This window comes from Ambystoma mexicanum, chromosome 6p, assembly GCF_040938575.1.
Source record: "Ambystoma mexicanum isolate Mex_15411 chromosome 6p, UKY_AmexF1_1, whole genome shotgun sequence".
NCBI lineage: Eukaryota > Metazoa > Chordata > Amphibia > Caudata > Ambystomatidae > Ambystoma > Ambystoma mexicanum.
This window is the reverse complement of record NC_090935.1, coordinates 421,501,347-421,524,752: the sequence shown is the minus strand read 5'-3', so window position 1 is coordinate 421,524,752 and position 23,406 is coordinate 421,501,347. Positions and strand designations below refer to the sequence as shown.

At 48.0% G+C, this 23,406-nt stretch overlaps 1 protein-coding gene across 1 annotated transcript in view; it reads right to left on the bottom strand.

Annotated features, from left to right (window-relative positions):
* NNT (nicotinamide nucleotide transhydrogenase) overlaps positions 1-23,406 on the bottom strand; it is an 832,744-nt gene that overhangs the window by 278,571 nt on the left and 530,767 nt on the right. The window contains exon 16 of the mRNA XM_069627238.1: positions 15,047-15,207. Coding sequence (XP_069483339.1) covers positions 15,047-15,207 — 161 coding nt within the window. The remainder of the gene's footprint in view (positions 1-15,046; positions 15,208-23,406) is intronic.

Sequence of the window (23,406 nt, the reverse complement as noted above, 5' to 3'; positions counted from 1 at the left end):
ACCATCCCATCGAAAGAACGTTACCAGGTAAGAAAGTAACTTGTTCTTCGAGGGGATTGGGTCCTCCGACGTATTCCATATCTATGACAGACTCCCAAAGCAGTACCAAATCAAGGAGGAGGGAAAGAATTTAGAAACAAAATTTAGAATAGCCAATCAAATAGCAGAGCAAAGGACCGCCTTGCCAAAGGCCAGATCCTGCCCTCTGATGGAATCGAGGGAATAATGCCGTACAAATGTATGTACTGAAGCCCAGGTGGCAGCATCACAGATGTTGCGAATAGGAACACCCCTCTGCAGGGCAGTAGATGCAGCCACGCCCCTGGTAGAATGCGCCCGCAAGCCAGCCGGTGGGTCCTTACCCGCCAAGCGGTAACACTCCGAAATGGCCAAAATAATCCAGCGTGACAAAGTCTGTTTCGTCACAGCTTGCCCCAAGCGCTTACCAGCGTAACCAATAAAGAGTTGATCGTCCACTCTGACCCGGGACATGCGAGAAACATAAAAGCTCAAAGCTCTCCTAGGATCAAGCCTATGGAGCCTCTCCTCTTCCTTACCAGGATGCGGAGGAGGATAGAAAGCCGGAAGAACAATCTTCTGGGCCAAATGAAATTCCGTCACTACCTTTGGAAGAAAAGAAGGACGAACTCGAAGGACAACCCTGTCCTTGTGAAATACAGTGAAGGGTGGCTTAACAGAAAGTGCCTGTAACTCACTCACTCTGCGAGCGGAAGTAACCGCAACTAGAAACGCAGTTTTCAAAGTCAACAGCCTCAAAGGGCAAGAATGTAAAGGCTCAAACGGAGCACCCATAAGAAACCTAAGAACAAGGTTTAAATCCCAACCGGGCACCAGGAAAGGCGACGGAGGGAACACATTAGTGAGCCCTTTCAGAAACTGTGAAATTAAAGGGATTTTAAAGTAAGAACACTCTTCAGATGAGCGCTTAAAGATGGACAGCGCCGCCAGGTAACCTTTAATGGTACCCACTTGCAAGCCCCTGTGGGCCAAAGAAAGCAAAAAGGACAGAACCATGGGGATGTCACATGCAAAAGGATCCACATTCTGAACTCTGCACCAGTCGCAGAACTTACGCCAACGGCAACGGTACAGAGACTTAGTTGCGGGCCTTCGGGCCGAAAGCAACACCTCCATCACGTCTTCAGGGAGGTCCCAATCCTTATACCTCAACCTTTCAGAAGCCAAGCGTGAAGGTTGAGGGATCCGACCTCTGGATGGAGAACCTGACCCCCCTCCCGTGAGAGCAGATCGTCTCGGTAGGGAAGACGACGTGGAGGGCAGATGGACAAGTCGAGAAGGTCCGGGTACCACGTCCTCCGAGCCCACGCCGGAGCAATGAGGATCATCCGGGAACCGAACTTCCGCAACCTCCGCAGCACTTGCGGGATGACGGGGACTGGAGGAAACGCGTACAGCAGCGGGAATGACCACTCCACCACAAACGCGTCGCCTAAGGCTCCTTTCGGAGGAAATTCCCGCGAGCAAAACCTCTCGCACTTCCGGTTGACACTGGAGGCGAAGAGATCCACTTGAGGGGTCCCCCAAAGGGCGAAGATCTCCAGGAGAATCTCCTGAGCCAACTCCCACTCGTGAGAGATCGCGCTCTGCCTGCTCAGAGCGTCCGCCGTCACGTTTTCGTCTCCGGCCAGATGAACTGCCGAGATCGAAACTTCCTGCCGGATGGCCCAGAACTCGAGCTGCATCGCCTCCCTGCACAGAGGAAGTGACCCTGCCCCCCCCTTTTTGTTGAGGTAGTGCATGGCCACAGTGTTGTCCGTCATGATCAGGACAGCCTTTCCTCGCACAGTCGGCAGAAAAGCCTTCAGGGCTAGCCTGACGGCCCTCAGCTCCAACAGATTGATATGGAGTCTGGACTCCGACGGAGACCAACGACCGCTGACTGTCAGCCCGTTGGCATGAGCTCCCCATCCCGTGAGGGATGCATCCGTCACGATCGTCACCTCCGGCCAGGGTAGCCAAAACGGAGCCCCCTTCATCAAGTTGCCTTCGACAGCCCACCACAGAAGGTCCCGGGCGACCGAGGGCGGCACCTGAACCGGGTCCGACATCCTGCCGGAGGACTGCGACCATTGCGTCTTGAGTGCCCACTGCAAAGATCTCATCCGCAGGCGAGCCTCTGGCACCAGAAGAATGCAGGATGCCATGAGGCCGAGCAACCTCAAGAACTCGAACGCCGGGAGCGTCTGGGCATGCTGAAACTTGTGCACCATCTGCTGAATGTGAAGAGCCCTCACCTGGGGAGGAAAACACTGCCCCAGGGAAGTGTCGAGCACTGCTCCGATGTACTGGAGCCTCTGTGTTGGCGTCAAAAGGGACTTCTTTAAATTGAGGGAGAAGCCCAGCCTGTGAAGGGAGTGGCAGGCGACGGACAGATGATCCAGGACTTGCTCGGGAGAGCTCCCCCTGATCAACCAATCGTCCAGGTAGGGGTAGACGTGAATCCCCCCTTGCCTGAGATGCGCTGCCACCACCACCATGAGCTTGGTGAAAACCCTCGGGGCGGAGGTCAAACCGAACGGCAGGACCCGAAACTGAAAGTGCGAGTCGCCAACCGCGAACCTCAGGTACTTCATGTGCTTGGGATGGATCGGCACATGGAAGTAAGCATCCTTGAGGTCGAGTGACACCAACCAGTCCTGAAGCTGAAGGGCCTGGAGGACTTGAGAGAGAGTAACCATCTTGAACTTGTCCTTCCTGAGGAGTTTGTTCAAACCGCGCAAGTCCATGATGGGTCTCAAACCCCCGTCTTTCTTCGAAATCAAAAAATAAGGGGAATACCATCCCTTGTTCCTCTCCGCTACAGGCACCAGTTCTATGGCGCCTTTCTCCAGCAGGGCTTGAATTTCCTGCGCAAGGAGCGGATCCGGACACTTCAAAGAGAGGTTCCCCGGTGGATTGTCGCGAGGCCTGTGCCGAAAGGGAAGACAGTAGCCGTGGGTTATGATCTCCAGAACCCACACATCTGAAGTAATGGCACGCCACTCTACAAGATGCTGCGCCAGCCTTCCCCCAACCGGCGAACCATGGTACATGGCCTCATGACTGAGTAGGAGCGGCTGCGGCGTTACCTGAGGGCAAAGAGGCAACTGCCCGAGCGGCCTTGGCACCACGGGTACCTTGTCGTCCACCTCTGGTACCCCTGCGTTGGCCCCTTTGACTGCCAGCTCCTCTCGCTCTACCAAAGGACGAGTAATAGCGAAAGGAGCCACCCCTCCACTGCTGTCCCCTAGGACGAAAAAGCGGAGGTTGGCGAACTGCAGCGCCCAACGACTTCGCTGCAGCTTTTGAGGTCTGCAACCTCTCAAGGCTCTCGTCAGCCTTGCTGCCAAAAAGATGTTCACCATCAAAGGGCATGTTGAGGAGCCGGGACTGCACATCAGGAGCAAACCCCGACTTCCGCAACCACGCAAACCTGCGTATCACGGTGCTCGCCGCCATGGACCTACTGACGCATTCAGCTAAGTCCAAACCCGACTGAACGGACTCACACATGGCATCCTTACCATCCTGGACCATAGCAAGGAAACCATCCCGTTCGACCCCTTCGGGAATATGTTCAGCCGCTAACGCAACACAGTTCCACAGAGTGTGCGTGAAACGCGACAAGGCACAAACGGAGTTGGCCGCCTGAAGCGCCATACCACCAGAAGAAAACACCTTCTTCGCCCAGCCATCAAAACGTTTGTCGTCCCTATCAGGAGGGATGGTAGGGTACGACGCCTGCTTTGCCGGGGCCGTGGCCGCCTGCACCACCAAACTTTCCGGAGTGGGGTGCCTGGTCAAGTAGCAGGGGTCGCCACTGGCTGGACGGTATTTTCGCGACAAGGATCTGCCCACTGCCGGGAGACTCTCCGGAGCAGTCCAAGCCGCCGCCACCCTACGCTGTAAAGCCATATGGAACGGCAGTACCGGGTCAGTTGGGGGACCAACATCAAGGATGTCCGTCAGATCATCCTGCACAAACTCCCCTGGGGGAGCAGACCATCCCAGATACTCAGACACCCTAGCCATAAGGCGCCGGTATGAGGAATCGGCATGGGAGCCAGGCTCAGGCCGACTAAATTCCACCTCCGGAGAGGTGTCCAGTCCACTGGCATCATGCAGCGACTGCCTCAAATCGTCAAATTGACTATGGCCCGAGACAATGTCATCCGGCACCTGACTAGGAACCAGGCCATCCGAATCCTCATCCGCCTCTGAAATATAATCCAAGTGGTGGAAAGGCACCCGAGAGTGCCTGCTCTTAACCAGAGCCTTCCTAGGGGGAACACCCGAGACACGGGGCACCTCCGACACGAAAGGCGTCGATGGCGTCGAGGAAATCGGCGTCGACGTCAGATGCAGCGCCTCCAGTATCGGCGGCGTCGACACAGCCCTCGAAGCCGGAGCTCCGAGCGTGTCCCTCGACGACCTGACCGTCGACGGCTTCGACGACTTCCTCGGAGCCGGAGCCTCGAGAAAGCCTGTCGACGCCCTCGACGCCTCAGACGTCGATGTCTTCCTCGAAGACATCACAGGTGCACACGGTCTCGATCGCGTCGAGGACCGGGACCCGGAACGGGTACGGCGAGAACGAGCCCCCTTGTCCGAACGGGACCTCTCCCGTGACTCACGCCGACCACTCTTGCGAGCGGTGGCTCTCGACCTCTCACGACCGACCCCACTCGGGGGCGCGGACGGTTGAGTACCCTGCGACTCAAGAATCGCCAACATCTTCTTCCCGAAGGAAGCCCATTCCTCCGGCGTCGCACGGCTGGTGGGGTAACCGACGTGCCGGGCAGAGTCCTCCGAAGAGGACCTGGAAGGCGACCGGTGTCGGCGCTTCCGAGAATGCCTCGAAGAGGCTGAGGAGTGGCGAGACCGACTCCTAGAAGAAGACCGATGAGACTTCCGACGATGACGCGGAGAGTCACCCCTCGAATCATCCGTCGAAAGCCCCGCCGACTTCGACTTCCGGGGCTTGGACACCCGACCTACCGACAATTTCTTCTTACGTTCGCGTAAGGCCTTGGACGTGAGCGACAGGCAGTCGACACAGTCATCCGTGTCGTGGGCCTCCCCGAGGCACCAGAGGCAGGCATCGTGCGAGTCAGTCACCGACATCTTGGACCCACACTCCCCGCACTTCTTGAAGCCCGGACGCGGGGTTGAAGACGAAGTGGAAGACATCGTCGAAGGAATATTTATCACAAACGAACAGGTTCGAAGAACCGGAAAGAACAGAACTCCAATGAGTCGAGGCTAGAACCGAGAAACACGAAGCAACACGTTCGCGGAAAAAACGGAACTGAGGCTACTGGCGTCGTGCGTCCTACTTATCACATCGGATGACGTCGGACGTCGGAGGAGGTCCTCGACGGCGGCGCATCGACGCAGGACGCAGACGCCGAAAAAGTTTCCGAAGCAGCACAGCTGTGGTGATTACATGTCATAGATATGGAATACGTCGGAGGACCCAATCCCCTCGAAGAACAAGTTACTCTTACCTGGTAACATTGTTTTGATGGGATGGTCTGACGACGTATTCCATATCTATGACAGTAATCCATATCTATGACAGTAATCACCGCAGCTAAGCTGCGGTGATTACTGTCATAGATATGGAATACGTCAGAGGATCCAATCCCCTCGAAAGATGGTTACGAGACCAGAGTGAGTAATGAAGGATCTTCACCGAAAGAAACAAGAGGCAGATTGGATGATGTAATTATGGACAAGCATAAAAAGCTTTCCTTAAGCAGACTACATCTTGATGACGAGAAAAGGGATACCAGTTGGGGTAGAATGATAGACTAAGAAAGGGAAGACGAGAGAGCGCATGTGGCTTTTAGGTAGATCTGAACATAGAAAGGGGTGTAAAGTGGTCAGACATAGAAGACCATAAAGAAAAAATGGAACCTACATCTTCTGAACAACCACAAGCATTGTCACGTAGTAAAGGGGATATATCCCTACCTTATGAAAGTAGATCAAGGTCACTGTCAGGACGAAGATGGAGGGGCGAGACTAGCCCCACCTGGAAGATAAGGTAGCGTAGGTGGATACGATTGTAGACCAGGATTCATGCATTTCCCATGATTAGAGAAAGGGGAGGACGACCACAAATGGATAAAGAAAATGTGGAAAAGTAAATTACCTAGTTTGACAGCAGGTGCAAGATTGATTTAGAAAGAATGACCGTGAGAATTAACAGTGGGTGACATGAAAGGCCTACTTGCAGCTACTCTAGGGGAGAGAGCCGATGGCATTTGGAGAATTAGCAGGATATTAGAGTGTGATGGCACAAAACACCACCTAACTGAGCACCATTTAATAATTGTAGAGCAGATATATGGAGAGCGCTCAGTACAATATCCTGACGCAATAGCAATTATGACAAGGAAAATGGGTGATGAAGATCCTGTTGCTTTTATTCAGGAGATCCAAGAACATTGGCGTCTTGAGATGAGAACCATGGGATAAAACAGTAGCATTATTTGATCATATTCTATGTGACGTACTGCCTGAGCCAGGGCAACAGCAGATGAAACAGGTAGGGAAGAAAGCAAAGCCATGGCCAGAAATACAGTTGACCATCATACATCATTGTCGATTATTACAAGAGAAGAAGAAAAAAGCGGAGAATAGAAAGCAAAGTTGGTTCAAAAAAAGTGGTCGAAGTTAGCCACATAAGGGGCAGTAATGACAAGTCGTGAAGGCATGGCCACACAATTATTGCCAGTGCAGCCAAGTAATGCAGAGTACCTTCCACATAAAGGTGGGTACAATTTTTGGACACGAGGTAGAAGGATTGGACTAGAGAACGAGGCAGATTTCAAAACCCCCAAGGGGAAGGATGATTTGATGGAGGACAACCGCAGCAATGCTGGAACTGTGGGAGGTCAGGACACTTAGCCCACTGTTGGGAGAATTCTAATCTGTGCGAATTCCATTCTACCATTAATACCCAAAGCTCTTTTGCTGGATTTAGGACTTTTCAATTTTAACCCTGGATTGTGCGAGCCATTTTCTCATTCTCTCATGTGTTGTGACCCAATTTGGATCATGCGTTTCCTTTGTTTTTGGAATCTGAAACTCCATAGGGATCTACGTTTTGCATGGTGACACAGCACCTTCAGTGCAGTGTCACAGAAATCCTTTAGATTTCACATGAGGTTTAAAAACCTTTACTTGTGTGAACTACTTTTCCCAAGAATAGTAAAGTGAAATTGACTTTACTTAGCTTTCCTCTTTGTAGGTCCAGCACACACCAGCTTATGTGGAGTGTTGGGAGGTTATTTAGTAGCCCCTTATCCTACCTACTCATGTAACATTTGTTATGTTACCCTCACTACTTTAAATGGCTGGTGGCAGTGGTTTCATTTTCTTACCATTGTGCTTCTCTACTGCAGGCTGAATCCTCAGCTGTAGTATAGCACCCATGGGTGATTATTTTGTCAAAATGGCACCAGTCTTCTTTTTTCACCATTTTCTGTTTGTGAGGTCTTTCTTGGGTGTTACTCAGTGCACCAAGCTGGGTTTGAGCCCTTAGTTAATTTTGCCTTTGGCGTACTGAAACCAGCCTCTGGCTCCAGTGTGTCTGGAAGGGCAGGAAGTGAGGGAGGTTCCTATAACTCCCCTGTGCTTTGTCTTTAGGAATGCCTGATTGCACCCAGTCCTGATTGACTGGCTTACTGTCCTTTTAGGACAGCCACCTTGCTGTTCGAGTGACAGCTAGGGTGTGAATTAATGGGTGAAACCTAGGAGGGTTTTGGGACTGAAGGCAGTCTACTACTGGGAAGAGCAACCTGAAGAAACCGTGAACGAAGCTTGCTGCAACCTCCTGGACCTTTGAATTGCCCGGTGAAGCCCTACTGCTGTGCTGCAACTCCTTTTTCTGATCGACAAGAGAAGCTCCAGAAGGGACAACTTCTTCCCTTGTTTTAGTGAGACCAACTAACCCCAAGACGTTCTTCACTGAACTATCTTACCCGACTGGCTGTACTTCTTTGCTGCAGCAGAAACCGAGTGCCAGGGGTCAATAAATCCAAAGTCTAGTCCAACGTCTTTGATCTGGCCAGAAGCTCCAGTAGTCTCCCCAGGACCCTCCAGAAGCAGGAAGACCAGAGCTCGAGTCCCCTCACCAGAGTGCAGGACTCAAGGAGTGCAGGAAGCCCAACCGGTATCAAAGATCTGCGGTGGTGCCAAGTGTTAGGGAGAATTCTCTGTTTAGGCTGAATTTCCTAACCTAGTGAGTCCCCCAGCAGCTTTGCTGGATTTCTGGAGTTTGTTTTTTCCATCCTGCCTAGAGTGACATGACTCTTGGACATGAATGTGTGTAATTCCTTTGAATGTCAATGTGCTCTATGGGCTATGGGGTCTTTTACTCCATAGGGTCTCATATGTTTTGCTATGTGTGTTACAACGCACCCTCCGTGCCGTAGCACTGGGGCGTCCTAGCGGACCTCCGTCATAGACTCCATACCCAGGACTAACTATTGTCTCCCTGGGCATGTAAAGTCACCATTGGCTTTACTAGACCTAAATTTACTAACAGAACTAGTACAAACCATCCTTTTGTGGACGTACTAGTAGGGGTAATTCGATTACTCCTGGGTCTGTTATTCGAGGGGGGCACTGTCCCGTGCCCCCTCATCGAGTTTTGGCTGGTGGCAGTGGAAACTACTTGTTATATTCGAGCCTGAATATAACTATGGGATTCTTCCCATTGTTGGAGATTAATACTTTTTCTCGTTAGTCTCTAACGTACCACTGGTTTGCTTATCTTAAATAAGTCTATTGAGTGGTATTTTCTGCCAGAACTCGGTTTGTAAAATGGCGTGTGACTCCTAAACCAAAGGTTGAGCCCTTTGTTCCACTTTTGGCAGGCTCTGTACAGAGACCCTCCAAAGTGGTGCCATTCTGTCTGGGTTACCACAGGGGTGTGGGAGGGGGTTTAGGCACCTTGGACTGAGTTGCCTTGCCAACTCCGGTCACACTCTGGTGTGATTGGCCCAAGTGGTGAGCCACCCCGCTCACCACTTAGCGTGTTTTGAGTGACAGCTAGGCTGAATGAATGGGGGTTTTCTGCATAAAAGCAGGGCTTTTGGGACTGGATCTTCAGAAGTCGCCACAGGAACTAAGAATCCGACGAGGGTAAAGCTGAGCCGATCTGCAACGACGACACCTCCGGTGGAGCCCTGCTGAACCGACTCACCACTTCCCGACGACAGAGGAGATCTCCCTGCCGGAGAGTCTCTTCCCCTGACTGGTGGGAACAACCAGTCGCCTTTGCTTTTTCTTCGCTCCAGGATGCAGTGGTCGAATTGCCCATGCAGAGCACCTCGGCAACCGGATAGCCACTACCCCTGTACCGCGACCAAAAGGTGGTGCCTTGTGACGGAGCACTCCGCGGCTGGTCTCTTCCCTGGTGGTGCAACGATCTTCAACTTTCCTTCGACGACGAGGTCATCTCTTCTCTGGGCAAAGACCGGACGTGCATCCACCACCAGGAACAACTGCCCCCGCCGGAGCTGTCTCTTCACAAACAAGGTACCGTGTCCGCATGGCTTCCCTTTCTGCCGGATAGAGTGAGGTGTCTTAATCCTCGCCTTTCCATTGGGTCGCCGCCAAGCGTTCTTTAACTTTCTGTTCTGAACTGGTCCAATCTTTCCATAACAATTTGCGATAAAGACTAAGCACATTTCCACTGAGACATTGTTGAGACATATCGCCTTACCTCTCTCAGAGTGGGCTTGGCCTCTGAACTTTGTGATCTACAGTAGACCCTGCCTTATTTTGCCTTGCATTTGTCTGTAAAGTATTGGTACCGAGTTGATTTCATAACCTGCCTTATCTTTCTCTCCCGTCCTAACGAATACTAGAGTGCCATCTAGGGTAACGCATACACCTCTGTCTGCAAATAAGTGATGCCGGTAAACCTAGACTTGTCGAACTATTGTTAGGGGGATTGATCCGTTTCTCCGTATAAGTAATTGTGATTGAAGTTGTTTGCTGTATTAGTGCCAGAGTTTTTCCATAGATGTGCTGTTATAAATAAATACCTTTATATCTTTACACCGAAGCCTTGTTCCTTATTTGCTTGTTCTACTGTGTAGATTGCCCTATTTTGTATAATCCACATACTGCCTACCTCTTCTTGAGGGAAGTCTGACTACTCAGCCACAGCTTCCAAGTGAATCTGTGTGGTACAGACTGCTACCAAGTGGGTTTACTGCCAAACACCTGTAGTCCTAAATCTTTTGCAGTGGTCCCAGAGGGAACTGCACAAGTGTCCGCCTAACACCAAGCACTAAAACCGCTGATCCGAAAAGAGACCATCGCTGCCGTCGACCTCCAAACTGCCACCGCAGGAGTCCTCCAAAAGTCCTCCCTCTTGTCCCCACGACTGAGGCCCAAGAATCCAAGTTAATCTGGTCCAGCACTCTGGTGAGGGGACTTTAAGTACTGGAATTATGTCACTGGAGGTCCAACAGGGTGCCAACAAAGTTTCAGCTCAATTCGGAATTCGGAAGGCCAAGCACTGCACGTACTGGGGTATTTCAGCCCCGCAAGGTCGCAGCACGACGTTGGATGGCTCAGAACGCATGTCTTCCTGAGTCTAGTGGATATCACCAGGCTCCGGGTCGGGGGTTGTCATTTCCAGTGTCCCCAAGTTGCTTGGAAGGAAGGATAACAGCAAGCTCTGGTTACCCAACAGGCTCTCCGGTCACTGGAAATCATCTCAGCCGCTGTTTCTTCATCTTCCTCTTCGGATTCAGGTCCAGTGGTCGACTACTTCTTCACCTTCCAGGATCAGACTTATGCAGGAACCCAGAAAATCAGACATGCAACATTCAAACCTGGGGGGTTGGCAGTCCTTTCAAGACACAGCCCGTCTCAGAGTTTGAACTGGATTCTTGCAGGCAGGCTGGAAGACAAAAGGCTGCAGAGATTGACTCTTCCATATTTCCTGCCTTCACAGACACTCTGTAGCCTGGTCGGGCTTGACCTAGGTCTCCTGCTGAAGATTAAAACCAATAATAAAATCACACGAAGGACTTTCCTGCCCTGACGGGGAAAAGGAAGATCCAAGAAGGGACAAGAAGCACTAAAATGGCACAAATAAAAAGATAGGGCCATTATGGTAAAAGGGCATCCCTGGTGGCCTTTACCACAGCTGTGAAAACAGCCTGCGGTAAAGGTGTATCAAGTTTGTAAAAAGGTTAACTGCGGTAATCTTGTCCCTGTAAGAGAATTGTTACAGTGCTAGTGAGAAAGGGGATACATTGCATCTCCCTACCTGCACTACGGGACTGTCTCTGTATCCTACAGCCCCTCCTCCCGGCACTTACCTTGCACTTGCCACCAGCTGGCCCCATTTATCTTGTATTCTACTTACAATGTACTGCACTTTCCTCTCTCCCCTTCCCCTTGCACTTTTCCCTTTCCCCTCTACCCTTGCACTTGCGATCTGAATGACACCTGGCCTAGTAGGATTGTTGTCTATCTCCCCCTGTCCCCCCCCGCCTCATCGCGCCTTGAAACACTTGTGTATACGTGCGTTACAAATGCCATATCAGATCATATATCCCCAGCACTCCACATAAGGTGGGGTGTGCTGGTTTCACCAAACAAAATGTAGGAGATAAAATTATCCTTTCTACTCTTGGGCACTGTAGTTCTCACAAGGTTAGCCAGAGAAAGTAAAAGGGGAGCCCCACTGGGCAACCCTGTAACAATAAAAGGGTGTATACCAAAAGTTGTCAGAGGATAAAATCCAAAGGACACTGTAGGGCCTTAAAAAAGGACACCCATAAAAAGAGTAAAAAGATCCGAGTGTGGAAAAAGTTTCCAAGTCACTCAGGTATAGGTTAAAATAATCTACCAGTCTGGCAAAAAGTTCTGGGGTTCTCCTATGTGAGGTAGATTTGGCACTAAAGTCAAAATCTTACCTAACATTCAGTCCATGTAAGGTGGAGGTTGGCAACGGCTTCTACCGGAAAGTGCTTGAAGGTTCGCCTGATGGGTTTCTGCTCGGAGTGCTCGACTGGGGTGGTGTGCAGGATGTTGAAAGGCACGGCTAGGTGGTCAGACCAGTCAAGCGGGAGAGGAGAGCTGTGGTGCAAGGAAGACAATGCGGTGATCAGGTTAAGGATGTTACCTTACTTGTCCTTACTTGTGTGTTGGGTCTTTTTGTGTGCTGTTTGAGCCAGAGTATGTCGAGAAGGCAGAGGAGAGCTTCCTTCCTGTGTCATTTACCGCAGCTGCGATATCAGCTAGCGTGCAAGTTTCACAAAAATCGGTAGCAAACTTCCACCAGCCACTCAGATGAACTTGTCACTAACTGGAAAGTTAAAGGAGAAGTGGAAAAAGGGATACATTGTGTCACCTCAGCACTTCCTATAAGGTGGGCTGTGCAGATTCCACAAAATAACAGTAAGGTAGGATAAAAAGTATCTCCCTATCCTTGGAAACAGTTATCACAAGGGAAATTAAAAGGGCAGCTCTAAGAACTCCAAGCAACACGCACAGAAAGTGATGTGTGCTGCAATAATACATTGAAGATGCCTTAAACGGTGGAGGTTAACATTAGTCCAAAAAGATGCAACCAAAAGATTCCCACTGACTCGGCAAAACTGATTAAAAAGCAAAGTCCAACAAAAAGTGGAGACTATTACACGGAAAGGAAAGTCTACCTTACACTCAAGGATTGTTTTAACTGCAAAAATAGACTAATTTATGTCAACCTATACACAGATAAACACTGCACAATTCTACTGGAAAAGAAATATACATTTGTTATGTTACACACATAGGTCCTTGGGAACATAATTCAAAATATTAAATGAACACAATGTGTGTATATAGGATTCACCTCAACCCTTATATCACATAGGAAAAATCATATTAAGACCCCTAAAGCCGATACCAACATTGAAACTAATTCTGTCCCTCTAGGGCATAGTACCCGACTAATACAAATGCACACATTAAAAATTAGTGCTACAGGGTGGAAACAATTCTTATACACAGGCAAAGGCCTTCAACACATTAGGCAACATTTTAGAGTGCATTTCACTCACAGGAAAACTAGGGACAGTCACCAAAATTAGATACGTGTTGCAAGTATTGTCTTGTATAGTAGAGGAAAACTAAGAATAAGTAATTGACAAATACTAAAAGTCCAGTTATTTGTCTCTAAACTTGTGGCTACAGAAGAATGTCCACAGGCTGGAAGCATCCTTTCAGGCGAGTTCCAAGGTAAGTAGAAAATCCATAGAAGTCCACTGGACAAAGTCAGTAGGCAATATGCGTGTACGGGGAAAATTAAAATAAGTATTTTACCCTACAGGTGCATAATCAGCGGCAAGCAATCTCAGGAAAGACCCGAGTAGAACCCAAGAAAGAGCTCCAGGGGTAATTTGAAGAACCAGAAGTCCCAGTAGGAGATGCAGGCATATCAGAAATGTTAAGGTAATGGGAAAAAGGTACAGTTGCTTCAAAAAAATCTTGGCCCTGGATCAAAGGGACCACTGAGGGTACATGCAATAATTGACCACACCAAGAGACAGAGGCAAGTACGCACAGGAGCAGTTTCAGCGAAAACTGCTTCAGCAAGACAAAAACATCCATGGTAAGCACAGGCTACTTCCTAGGTATCAAACCCAGGTGGCTTGAACCCAGAGCCAAAATTGACTCCATGACGGAAAAGAAGAACAAAAAGGCCAGCCTACAATGGAGCCCCTTGAGCCATCACTGAGAATAATGGCTAGGAAACCACAGAGTCGAAGGAACATGTGAAGACATTCTCTGCCAGCTCGGCGGGCCACCTTAAAACATAGTCCCATGACGCGGATGGAGGTGACCTACGACAGCCCAGGGAGCAGATGAGGTAGGGAAGTGGGGTCCCCCTACCGTTCCACCGGGTGATGGCAACTATGCACAGCAAGGCAGAAGACTAGCATAAAAGGTCAGGAAGCAGCAGTCAACTGCCAGAAGAATGCCCCACCGAGGAAGACTGCTCAACACAAAAGTGAAGCAAGGAGAACGTAAGAAGCCTGGAAATCCATCAACAGAAAACCTGAACATGCCAGAACCACTGCATCCAGAAAGTATGGCCAGATAAGAGCATAAAAAAGACATCACCAGCAGGGAAAGTATAAAACCTCCCTCCAACAGGTTGGGAGACTGGCTTCACCCAGGATCCAAGAACAGAGCAGTAAAAGCATGGGAGAAAAGTCGTAAGTACCACTGCAAAAAAGGACTGACCAAAGCCAGCCCACCCATCACTGGACTGCGCTAGGGAAGGAGTCAGGTGGCCAACCAATCAGCTCAAACTAATGCCCACAGGATGCGAGACGCAAAGCCCCAGGACTTAAACTGGTCTAAAGCATTTAGAGCAAACATGACTGCGATGTGGGCTTACAAAGAGCCCACGCGATGAGATGGCCATTTTGGGCCTAGCTCGTGGTTGCCCTGAATAAATTAAATGAACCCCTAAAATACAAAATGGACAAAAGCAGGACTTAAAAAAAAGCACATTGGTATTCCAATGTCTAAAATTGCTTGCTCCCCTGGTTAAGCCAAAATTAATTACAGCTGCCACCAGCCTATTTCCTGAAAGCGAGGTAGGTTGATTTAATTACGGGTCCAGCAATAATGGGATTCCTGAGAGGCATGACTGGGAACATTAGGGGTGACTCAGGAACTTAAGTAAAGGCAAAAGAGTTGAAATGGCAGGGGGGGGGGGGGACTTTCCCTCTGGGCACCAAAAAAGTTCCTGGTTCACAAATAAAGGGTTGCAAACGCAAAATGTTTAGGGGACCTAGAAAGTTGTCCTAGAATCCCAGAAAATAAAAATGTGGTCTTAACTATAACACCACCATCCACCAAATAAAATTCCTCAACACTCAAAGACAAGAAGGAAATCCTATTCAGTCAAACATGTTTTTAAATCCAGTGGTTTAACTGTTCTACCACACACCCTGCTCGTTCACATGCATACTAAATCCTCAGCACTTACCATGACAGCAGAAAGGGCAGACACAGAGCCCAGGCATGTGAGGCCTGTAGTATAACTTGGATCAAGCATGAATGGAATCATTCCTCCGATACTGGCTGCCAACAGGCCTGCATTCAGATAGTGCCTGCCTGGCAACATGAGTGGAGAAGAATCCAGGACACCTATAACCAAAAGGCAGACATTTAACTTAATATTTCATAGAATTGTAGATAATGTAAGGCAGCCAGACCAATTTCAGATGGTTAATTGCAGGCAACATTATCCTAATAAAGTAATCTGGAAAATACATTGGTCCAAAATTACATCAATCCTTGTTGAGTGCAATACCAATCCAACCACCCTTGGGTGGTGGTTTTTTTTTCTTAAATCCACAATTTAGGACTTTATAAGACTCTCTACTTGGCAATACAGAGCTCCAACTCGTATGGGCCTGTACCACTCATTGTGAGTAGCAATGGCAGAGCAGTCAGGCTTTTCTTATGAGGGATAGAGGGCTGTAGGAAGGTACAAAGAACATGTAGCATACATATGGTCCAGAGAAACACTTATTCACTGTATAGAGTCATATAGAAATACTGGTTCATTATATTGTTAGGAGGATTTATCATTTGTATGCTTAATCCCCTCTCCTTATGAGACCCCCAGCAGTTTTTGCTGGACTTTTCTTTAATCCTGAATGAGCAGAGCCTTTTTCCAATCACTCATTCTATCTTTTGGAACACTAGTCTTTGTATTTTACCTGTACTATGAGTCTATTTTCCTCCATAGCTCTTAAAGGCATCTGTATGTTGCTATTGCAGTACGCAGCTCCTTATGGGAAGTGTTACTGGGGACCCTTTGGGTCCTCCTTTGAGATTATTTTCTTTATCCTAGAGTAACTACAGTTCTTAAGTGTTAGGTAAGAATCGGTGCAATCACACTGGGCGAGACTACACAAGACTTATCTGCTTGGTATTCGGTAACCCACCTTTTGGCATAGGTTTGTACTACACAAATTGGTAGTGTGATTGAGCAGCCAGGCCAATCTGCACAGGGACAAACGTGAGCTGTAGAAATGAAATTCATAAATACAAGTAGCCAAGTAACACTTACACTCAAGGATTCAGTTATAAATAGTTATTTAACATCAGTCTTAAATAAGCTTTCTTTAAAAAGGCAAAAGATAACAATTCAAGTAAACTTTGAAATTACTTTCCAGAATCAAAGCCACTGAATCATCTTAGGGTATGCTCAATATATTTCTCCTAAACCCCGAGTTGACTTCAATTACAAGGATAGTATTTGCATTTATATATCACACCAATATACTTGTAGATTCTGAGTTGCAGAAAGGCAGTGTTAAGGGAAGTAAAAAGGTTAGAACAGTTACTCAGGACATGCAAGGACAACTGAATCCTTCAATGAAGTCTAGACACGCCTTTTCCAGCAGTAAAAATATTCAACAAGCTACAACCTATTTGGGGGATAAGCAATACCAAAGTCAATGGATTTAGAAGAGTGTTTTTAGGGAGCCAGGACAGCCAAAGTCATTTGGACACAGTATATAGTTCTAATGCACTTCTTGGATAGAATGTCTTGCGCAAAGTTGGAGAGTTCAGAAAAATCACTTGTAGGAACACAAGCTGTTAAACTGGTGCAAAGGGAGTTGAAATCAACTCAGAAAGTAAGCAGGTGCAAGTCTCAAGTGAGAGAGCATGACTTAAGGCAAGAAGGCAAGTACCCCCAAGCCCAAAAAAGTACCTTTGGTTAGAAGAAAGGGGCCCAGCTGGATTCAGTCTTGCTACAGCCAATCAGACCCTGGTTCCTGAGCCTCAGTCGTGGGGACAAGAGGGAGTACCTCGGGAGGGCTCCTGCGGCAGTACTCGGGAAGGTCGTCGCAGCTATGGGTTCTCTTAGTTTCAGCGGCGCTTTGTGGTTTCAGCACTTCGCAAACAGCACTGCTGTAGATGGGTGGACACTGGGTGGGCTTTCCTTGCTCCCTCTGTCCAGCACGCTGGTGAAGGGACTATGGATCTGGAATTCCTGCTTTTGGAGTGTCCTTAGGAGGCTCCTGGAGCTTTTGGCCAGATTGGTTCCGTGGCAGATGTTGCACTCTGTTGTGGAAACTCAACCCCTGGCATTGGGCTTCTGTAGCAATGGAGAGGCACAGCAAGTCGGGGATTGCGCCAAAGTGGAATTAGTCTTGGGGTTAGTTGGTCCCACTAACATTAGGGGATAAGTCGTTCCGTTAGAGCTTCTCTGTTGAGGTGAAAAAGGAGGTAAGCACAGCAGCAGGACTTCACTTGTCAATTGACGGTCCAGGAGGTTGCAGCGGGCTCGTCGGTTTCTTCTTTGAATGTTTCTTCCAGTGGTCGACTCTGCCTGTAGTCCCAAGAATCTCGCCTTTTAAGCATGTTTTTCCATTCATGCACAGCCTAGGCTGTCAATCACACCGCAGGGTGGCTGTCGTTTCAGGACAGCCAGCCGGCCAATTGGGACTCGTTTTGTTCAGGCACAAGACAAAGGGACAGGGGAGTTTCAGGACCTTCGCACATCCTGTCCTCCAAGACACATTGGAGCCAGGGGCGGGTTTATAAAAGCCAAGAAAGACCTCCAGCAGAAAATGGCAAAAAAAATAGGGGCCATTTTGGCAAAATGGTCACCCATGGGTGCTGTACTGCAGCTGAGGGTTCAGCCTGCGGTAGAAAAGCACAATGGTAGGAAAAGGTAAACCACTGCCACCAGCCATTTAAAGTAGTGAGGGCAACCAAACATTTTACATGAGAAAGTAGGTTAAGGGGCCAAGTAACCCCCAAGCACTACCCATTAGATGGGGTGTGCTGGACCTACAAAGAGAAAAGGTAAGTCAAGTCAATTTCACTTTACTATTCTTGGGAACTGTAGTTCACCCAAGGAAAGGGTATTTAAACCTTTAAGGGAAATCTAAATGATTTCCCAGTGACACTGCAGGGAAGGTGCTGCGAGTCACTATACAAAAAGCAGATGCCTATGGAGTTTGTCAGACACCAAAAAAAGAACACAACATCCAAATCAGGGAAACACATGAGTGAGGAAAAAGGTCCCACTCAGGAGATAAAATTAAACGTCCTAAGTCCAGCAAAAGTGCCGGGGGTCTCTAAGGTGGGAGGAAATTAGCAAAGAAATGAAAATTCTCCCCAACATTAAGGATAGAGTGATAACTAGTATCTCGCCTAAAAGTTCTAGTCTGAGAGATTGGCGCACACACACCACCTTAAGTGGAGTGCCAAAGGGATACCTTGTATCCCCCTTCTCTCTGCTCCTGCGACATTTTAGTCACAGACAATCTCCTAGTTATGGCTGGTGGCAGTGGACATATTCTACCAACTATTCTTTAATTGTTGTACTGCAGGCTATGTACATACCCTCGGTAGTGCACACTAGGGGCACCCAAGTATCAACTTGGTGACTCCCTTCTTTTTCACCATTACTAGCGTGGTTGTTCTTGGTTAGCCCTTCTACAATTCAGGGAGGGGGAGGCCGGTCTGTGTGCATTATGCTTTTGGCTGGAACCCTTGGGGGTCCCCACCTAGGCTCCAGAGTGTCTGGGCAGGCAGGAAGTGGGGGAGGAGTTTCCCACCCCCATGTCCTTTGTCTGCCAGAGTGCCTGAATGGGACCAGCTCCCACTGAGGGCCTGGATGTCTTGACAGGGTACCACCCTCTTACCTCAGACCCAAGCTGCTGCTTGTATTCCTTCATCAAGTCCTTAACGGGGTCTCCATAGTTTATTAACTTGCTGCATCTTTAAAGACTAGAAAAAATCCATAGGAACTCTGTATTCTGCCGCTTGTCAAGACTTTGAGGCCTCTCCGAGCAGCCTTTAGCTATGGTTGCGTTTCTAGGACTTCAAAGAATTGCTGTGCGAAGAAAACATCTCTAGAACCTTGAAACTTGCTTGTATTAAACTAACTAACCAGCTTCCTTCTGCAAAGTCACTCATATGTGTATGCAGAGTAAAGGTCTCACCGTATTTCTGCTAAGAACCGTAAGTACTCTTAGTTACCGATAATACGATAGTATTGTCTTTTTAGTTTCTAACATTGCAACAAATGTAACCGTGATCAATCACAAACTAAGAAGTGTCATTTGAAAAGTATACAAAAGTATTCCAAAGTGTTCTAGTGTAAACGCATGAAGTACATCAAGTGATTTTGGTATAAATATAAATGTATATTTTTATATAGATATGTTTGTTTCTTTGGTGTGCCTTGCTAATTGGGGTCAGTGTACTTCTCTCCAGCTCACAGCTTCCTCCTAAAATATGCCTGACTGCTCTGCCACTTTACCAAGTTTCCAGCAGTAGTACAGACCGATACCAAGAGTTGGGGATCTACAAACCACTGGGCTTGACTACTCAAGTCTTACCTCCATGTGGGACTCTAAGAAAACTATGCTTCTGTTAAGTAAACCACAATGTAAAAAAAAAAACGACTTACAGAATGGCATTATGCAATTCAATAAAATTAAAAAAACACTAGTTACTTTTTAGAATAGTAGACAATTCAAGTCAAGTAAGAACTTGACAATTACTTTTCAGAAGAGCAGTATGCAATTCAAAGGCGAGTAATAACTTTTTATCAGATCCTTATGACAGAAACAACAACAACACAAGGCAATCTTTTCACACAGCCAAGGATTTCGGCGTCCTTCCCCATGTAGTTCCGAGTCCCTTTCAGGGTCAGATTGGAGGTCAAAAAAAGCAAGAAACAAGCTGTACAAATGAAGAGTTCTTGGGGAATTCTTCTGTAGCAAGTAAAAGATTGTGGGTAAAAGGGTTCAGAAACTTCATAGAAGGCTACCAGAGAGCGTTCCAGTGTTAAGGCCTGGCAAAAAGTGTATGGGCGAACTCCCAACCGCACTAATTACCCCCCCCCCCCCCAGCCAGACAGGAGTGACATAGCGGCCCTAGGTAAGTACTGCCTTGAGTCTCACATTACCTCAGCAGTGAAGATGATGCAGGCAGACACCCTCAAGATGCAGCAACAGGACCCAGTCACTGGATTTTGTGTCTTCAGACGAAAGAAAGGACACTGGCAAGGATTTGCAGCAGTGGACGAGTGGAAAGGCTCCCAGCTAAGTATTAGCAATTCTTCCTCATGGCTCTGTGGTTTTGACGCCCTTTTCAAGACACTAGATTAAGAACTGTTGCCCAAATAAGTTGCCTCGCTTTTGTAGTCCAGCACTCAAGTGAGGGAACTTCAAGGAGTGGAACCTTGCCTCGCCAGGTCCGGAAGGAATCCAAAGTTTGAGATTTTCTTTGGAAAATGCTGCACAGCACTCAGGCTCGAGGTCCCAGGGTATTGCCAGTTTGCAGCCCAAGAAGGTTACAGTTCATCGTGGAATGGCTCAAAATGCAGGTCTTTTGAAGACTTCTTGATCCCACCAGTCAAAACGAAGGAGACATCCTCTTCAGGTCTCCAGCGCATGGAAAAAAGTGTCTTCACAGCAGCAGTCACTCAATAAGCATCGCCAGCAACTGAGAGTAGCTACAGGTGTCTTTTCCTCATCAGGTTTGGCGCCATTGGTCAACTTGTCTTCAGCCTCAGGATCCAAGAAATTTATGCAAGAACCCAGCCAATAGGCACTCGTGCTAAATTCAGTGTCCCAGTTGAAACAGATGAACTGCAGAGTTTCCGACTCCTCTCTCGTTGCCAGTCTTCACAGACACTCTGTAGCCTTCACAAGTCAAGTCAAACCAGTACCACCCCCAGCACAGAGACCATTTTGGGTCATTGGTGGCCCTTCTGTGCATTACCGTGGCTTTGAACACAGCCTACAAATAAAAATGACACAAAAAGGCAGTAGAACAAGTCCACTGCCACCATCCATTCAGGTATGCTTGTCATTGTCATAGCCGGTCAAGTGGCACAGCGAGTAGAGCGCTCGCTTTGACATCAGTGCAGAGACTGCGAATGCAGGTTCGAATCCCGGCAGCGCCAAACTCAGCGTTTCATCCTTCCGAGGTCGATAAATGAGCACCACACACCGTGGGTAATAATAAGCAGCGCTCAGATACCTGAGGGTTCGTAGCGCTATATAAATGCCAAATTATTATTATTATTATTATTATTGTAACAGAATGGTTACAGGAGCAGTGAGAAAGGGGACAGTAAGTAAGCCCTCAGTACTCCACTTAAGGTGGTGTGTGCTGATCTCACAATGTAGAAGGTAGAAAGGATAAAACATGCATTTGTTAGGCAAAGTTTGTATGCAGTACCGTCTGGGAATACTACAAACAACTGACTACAGGTATAGGAAACCCAACCTTTGGTATAAGCTTGTACTACACAGTTTTGGTAGCGTGTTGAGCAGCCAAGCTTATCTCAAGAGGGGAAAAATGCGAGCTGTAGTGGAGTTACACAAAGATTCACAGTTACAGGTATTCAAATTAAATCTTACACTCAAGGTTTCTTGCGTAAACAATTATTAATTTATTCAGTCAGTTATAAAGCCTTCCTCAGAGGGAAGCAACATGATATCAACACACAAATACACTTCAATACTGTACACCGAGTTTCCAAATCAGTAAAGACCCTTTTGGGATGGCCCACAGACAACCTACACCCACAGGTGACTTAAATAACTAGGTTGCAGGGGACATTAATAACTTACTGTTGGCATTTACAATACTCTTAAAAGTTGGTAAAAGTCAAATAGTTATTAGAACAACAAGAGACCACAAATACTCTTAAGCAGGCAAGAACTTTTAGATTTTCCTAGAAGAGTCATTCAGTTTAATGGACTAAGCCAAAGACAATGGGCAAATGTTTTGTATAGGATGAAGCACTTCTGGTAAGTAAATGGAAAAGTCTTTGCACAAGTTCTTATGAGTCTTTAATGAAAAGAATCAAATGTAGGCCCACAAGCCGAATAGACTTGCGAGTTGTAGACGTTACAAGCACTCTACAGTAAGAGGTAAGTTCTCTCCGAGTTTTTACAGTACCTTTAAAGATGAAGAAAAGATGCAGATTACTTCTGTTCCTGTGCAGCTCTGCAGGTCTCACGGTTCCTGGGCCTCAGTCGTGGGGACGAGAGGGAAGACGTGTCGGGGTCTCCTGCAATGCATTGGGACGGTCAAAATGTGCAACCGGCAAACCTCACTTTCACAGGCTTTTCAGTGTTTCAGCTACTCGCGGCTACCACAAATAGCAACACCGCAGTTCCTGGCTGTCGAGATGCACTTCCCTGGCTTCTGGGATCCCGCACTCTGTTGAGGGGGATCATTCACGGCCAGTCCTGCTGCATGGGAGTCCAGAAGATCTTCCAAAAGCTCTAGGCCAGCTTAAAAGCAACGCACACAATCTGGTGTTCCTCTCCCTAGCTATACGGTTTCTAGCAGCAACTCTGTGGAAATTCAACCAGCTCTGAGGTGGATGTCTGGGTGGCTTACTTGTTTATTGGTCCCACCAACTCAAAAGGGAGAAGTTGTCCTTGCAGGGGCTTCTCTGTCAATGCAAATTTAGCGTTTCGGCACTGCAGCAGGGCTTCACCGGGCAAACCAACGGTCCAGGAGTTGCAGCAGGCTTCCTCTTCAAGTTCTTCTTCGGTTCCTTCGTCCAGTGGTCGACTGCCTTCCAAGCCAAAAGACTTGCCCTTTATTCAGTTCTCTCCTATTCATTCCAGCCTAGCTGTCAGTCACCCAGCAGTGTGGCTGCCCTTGCCAGACAGTCAGCCGACCAATCACCACAGAGTGCATTCGGGTCTCCTAGGAGACTAAGCACAGGGAGTTTCAGGCACCTCCCTCACTTCCTGCCTATCCCCAGACACACTGGAGCCAGATGCGGGTTTCACTCATGAACCCCGCCAAAGGCAAAATGAACAAAGACCAAACCTGGTTTGGCGCGCAGAGCAAATCTCAAGCAGGACCTTTCCACAAAGAAATGGCAAAAAAAGAAGACTGGGCGCCATTTTGACAAACATGGCTCTCGTGTGTGCTTTACTGTAGCTGCAAACGCAGCCCGAGGTAAACACTATGGTAGTTCCAACAAAACCATCGCCACCAGCCATTCAGTGCAAAAAGGGGAACAAAAAATGTTACATGAGAAACTAGACAAAGGGGATACTAGGTAAGCCCTCCAGCACTCTATTGTAAGATAAGGGTGTGCTGGGTCTAGAAAGTTACAAATGTAAGTAAAGTCAATTTCACTTTACTGCTCTTTGAAACAGTAGTTCATCCAAGAGAAGGTATTTAAACAGTAATCAGTGTGGTGTGCAGCAAAAAGTGATTATAAAGTTGGAGGAAAACAGGACTCTAAAAATAAAGTATGGAGAGACAAAAATTATTCCCATAACCAGAGTGAAGAAAAGGGTGAGTGAACGGAAGGGTGAGTGGGGACAAGGT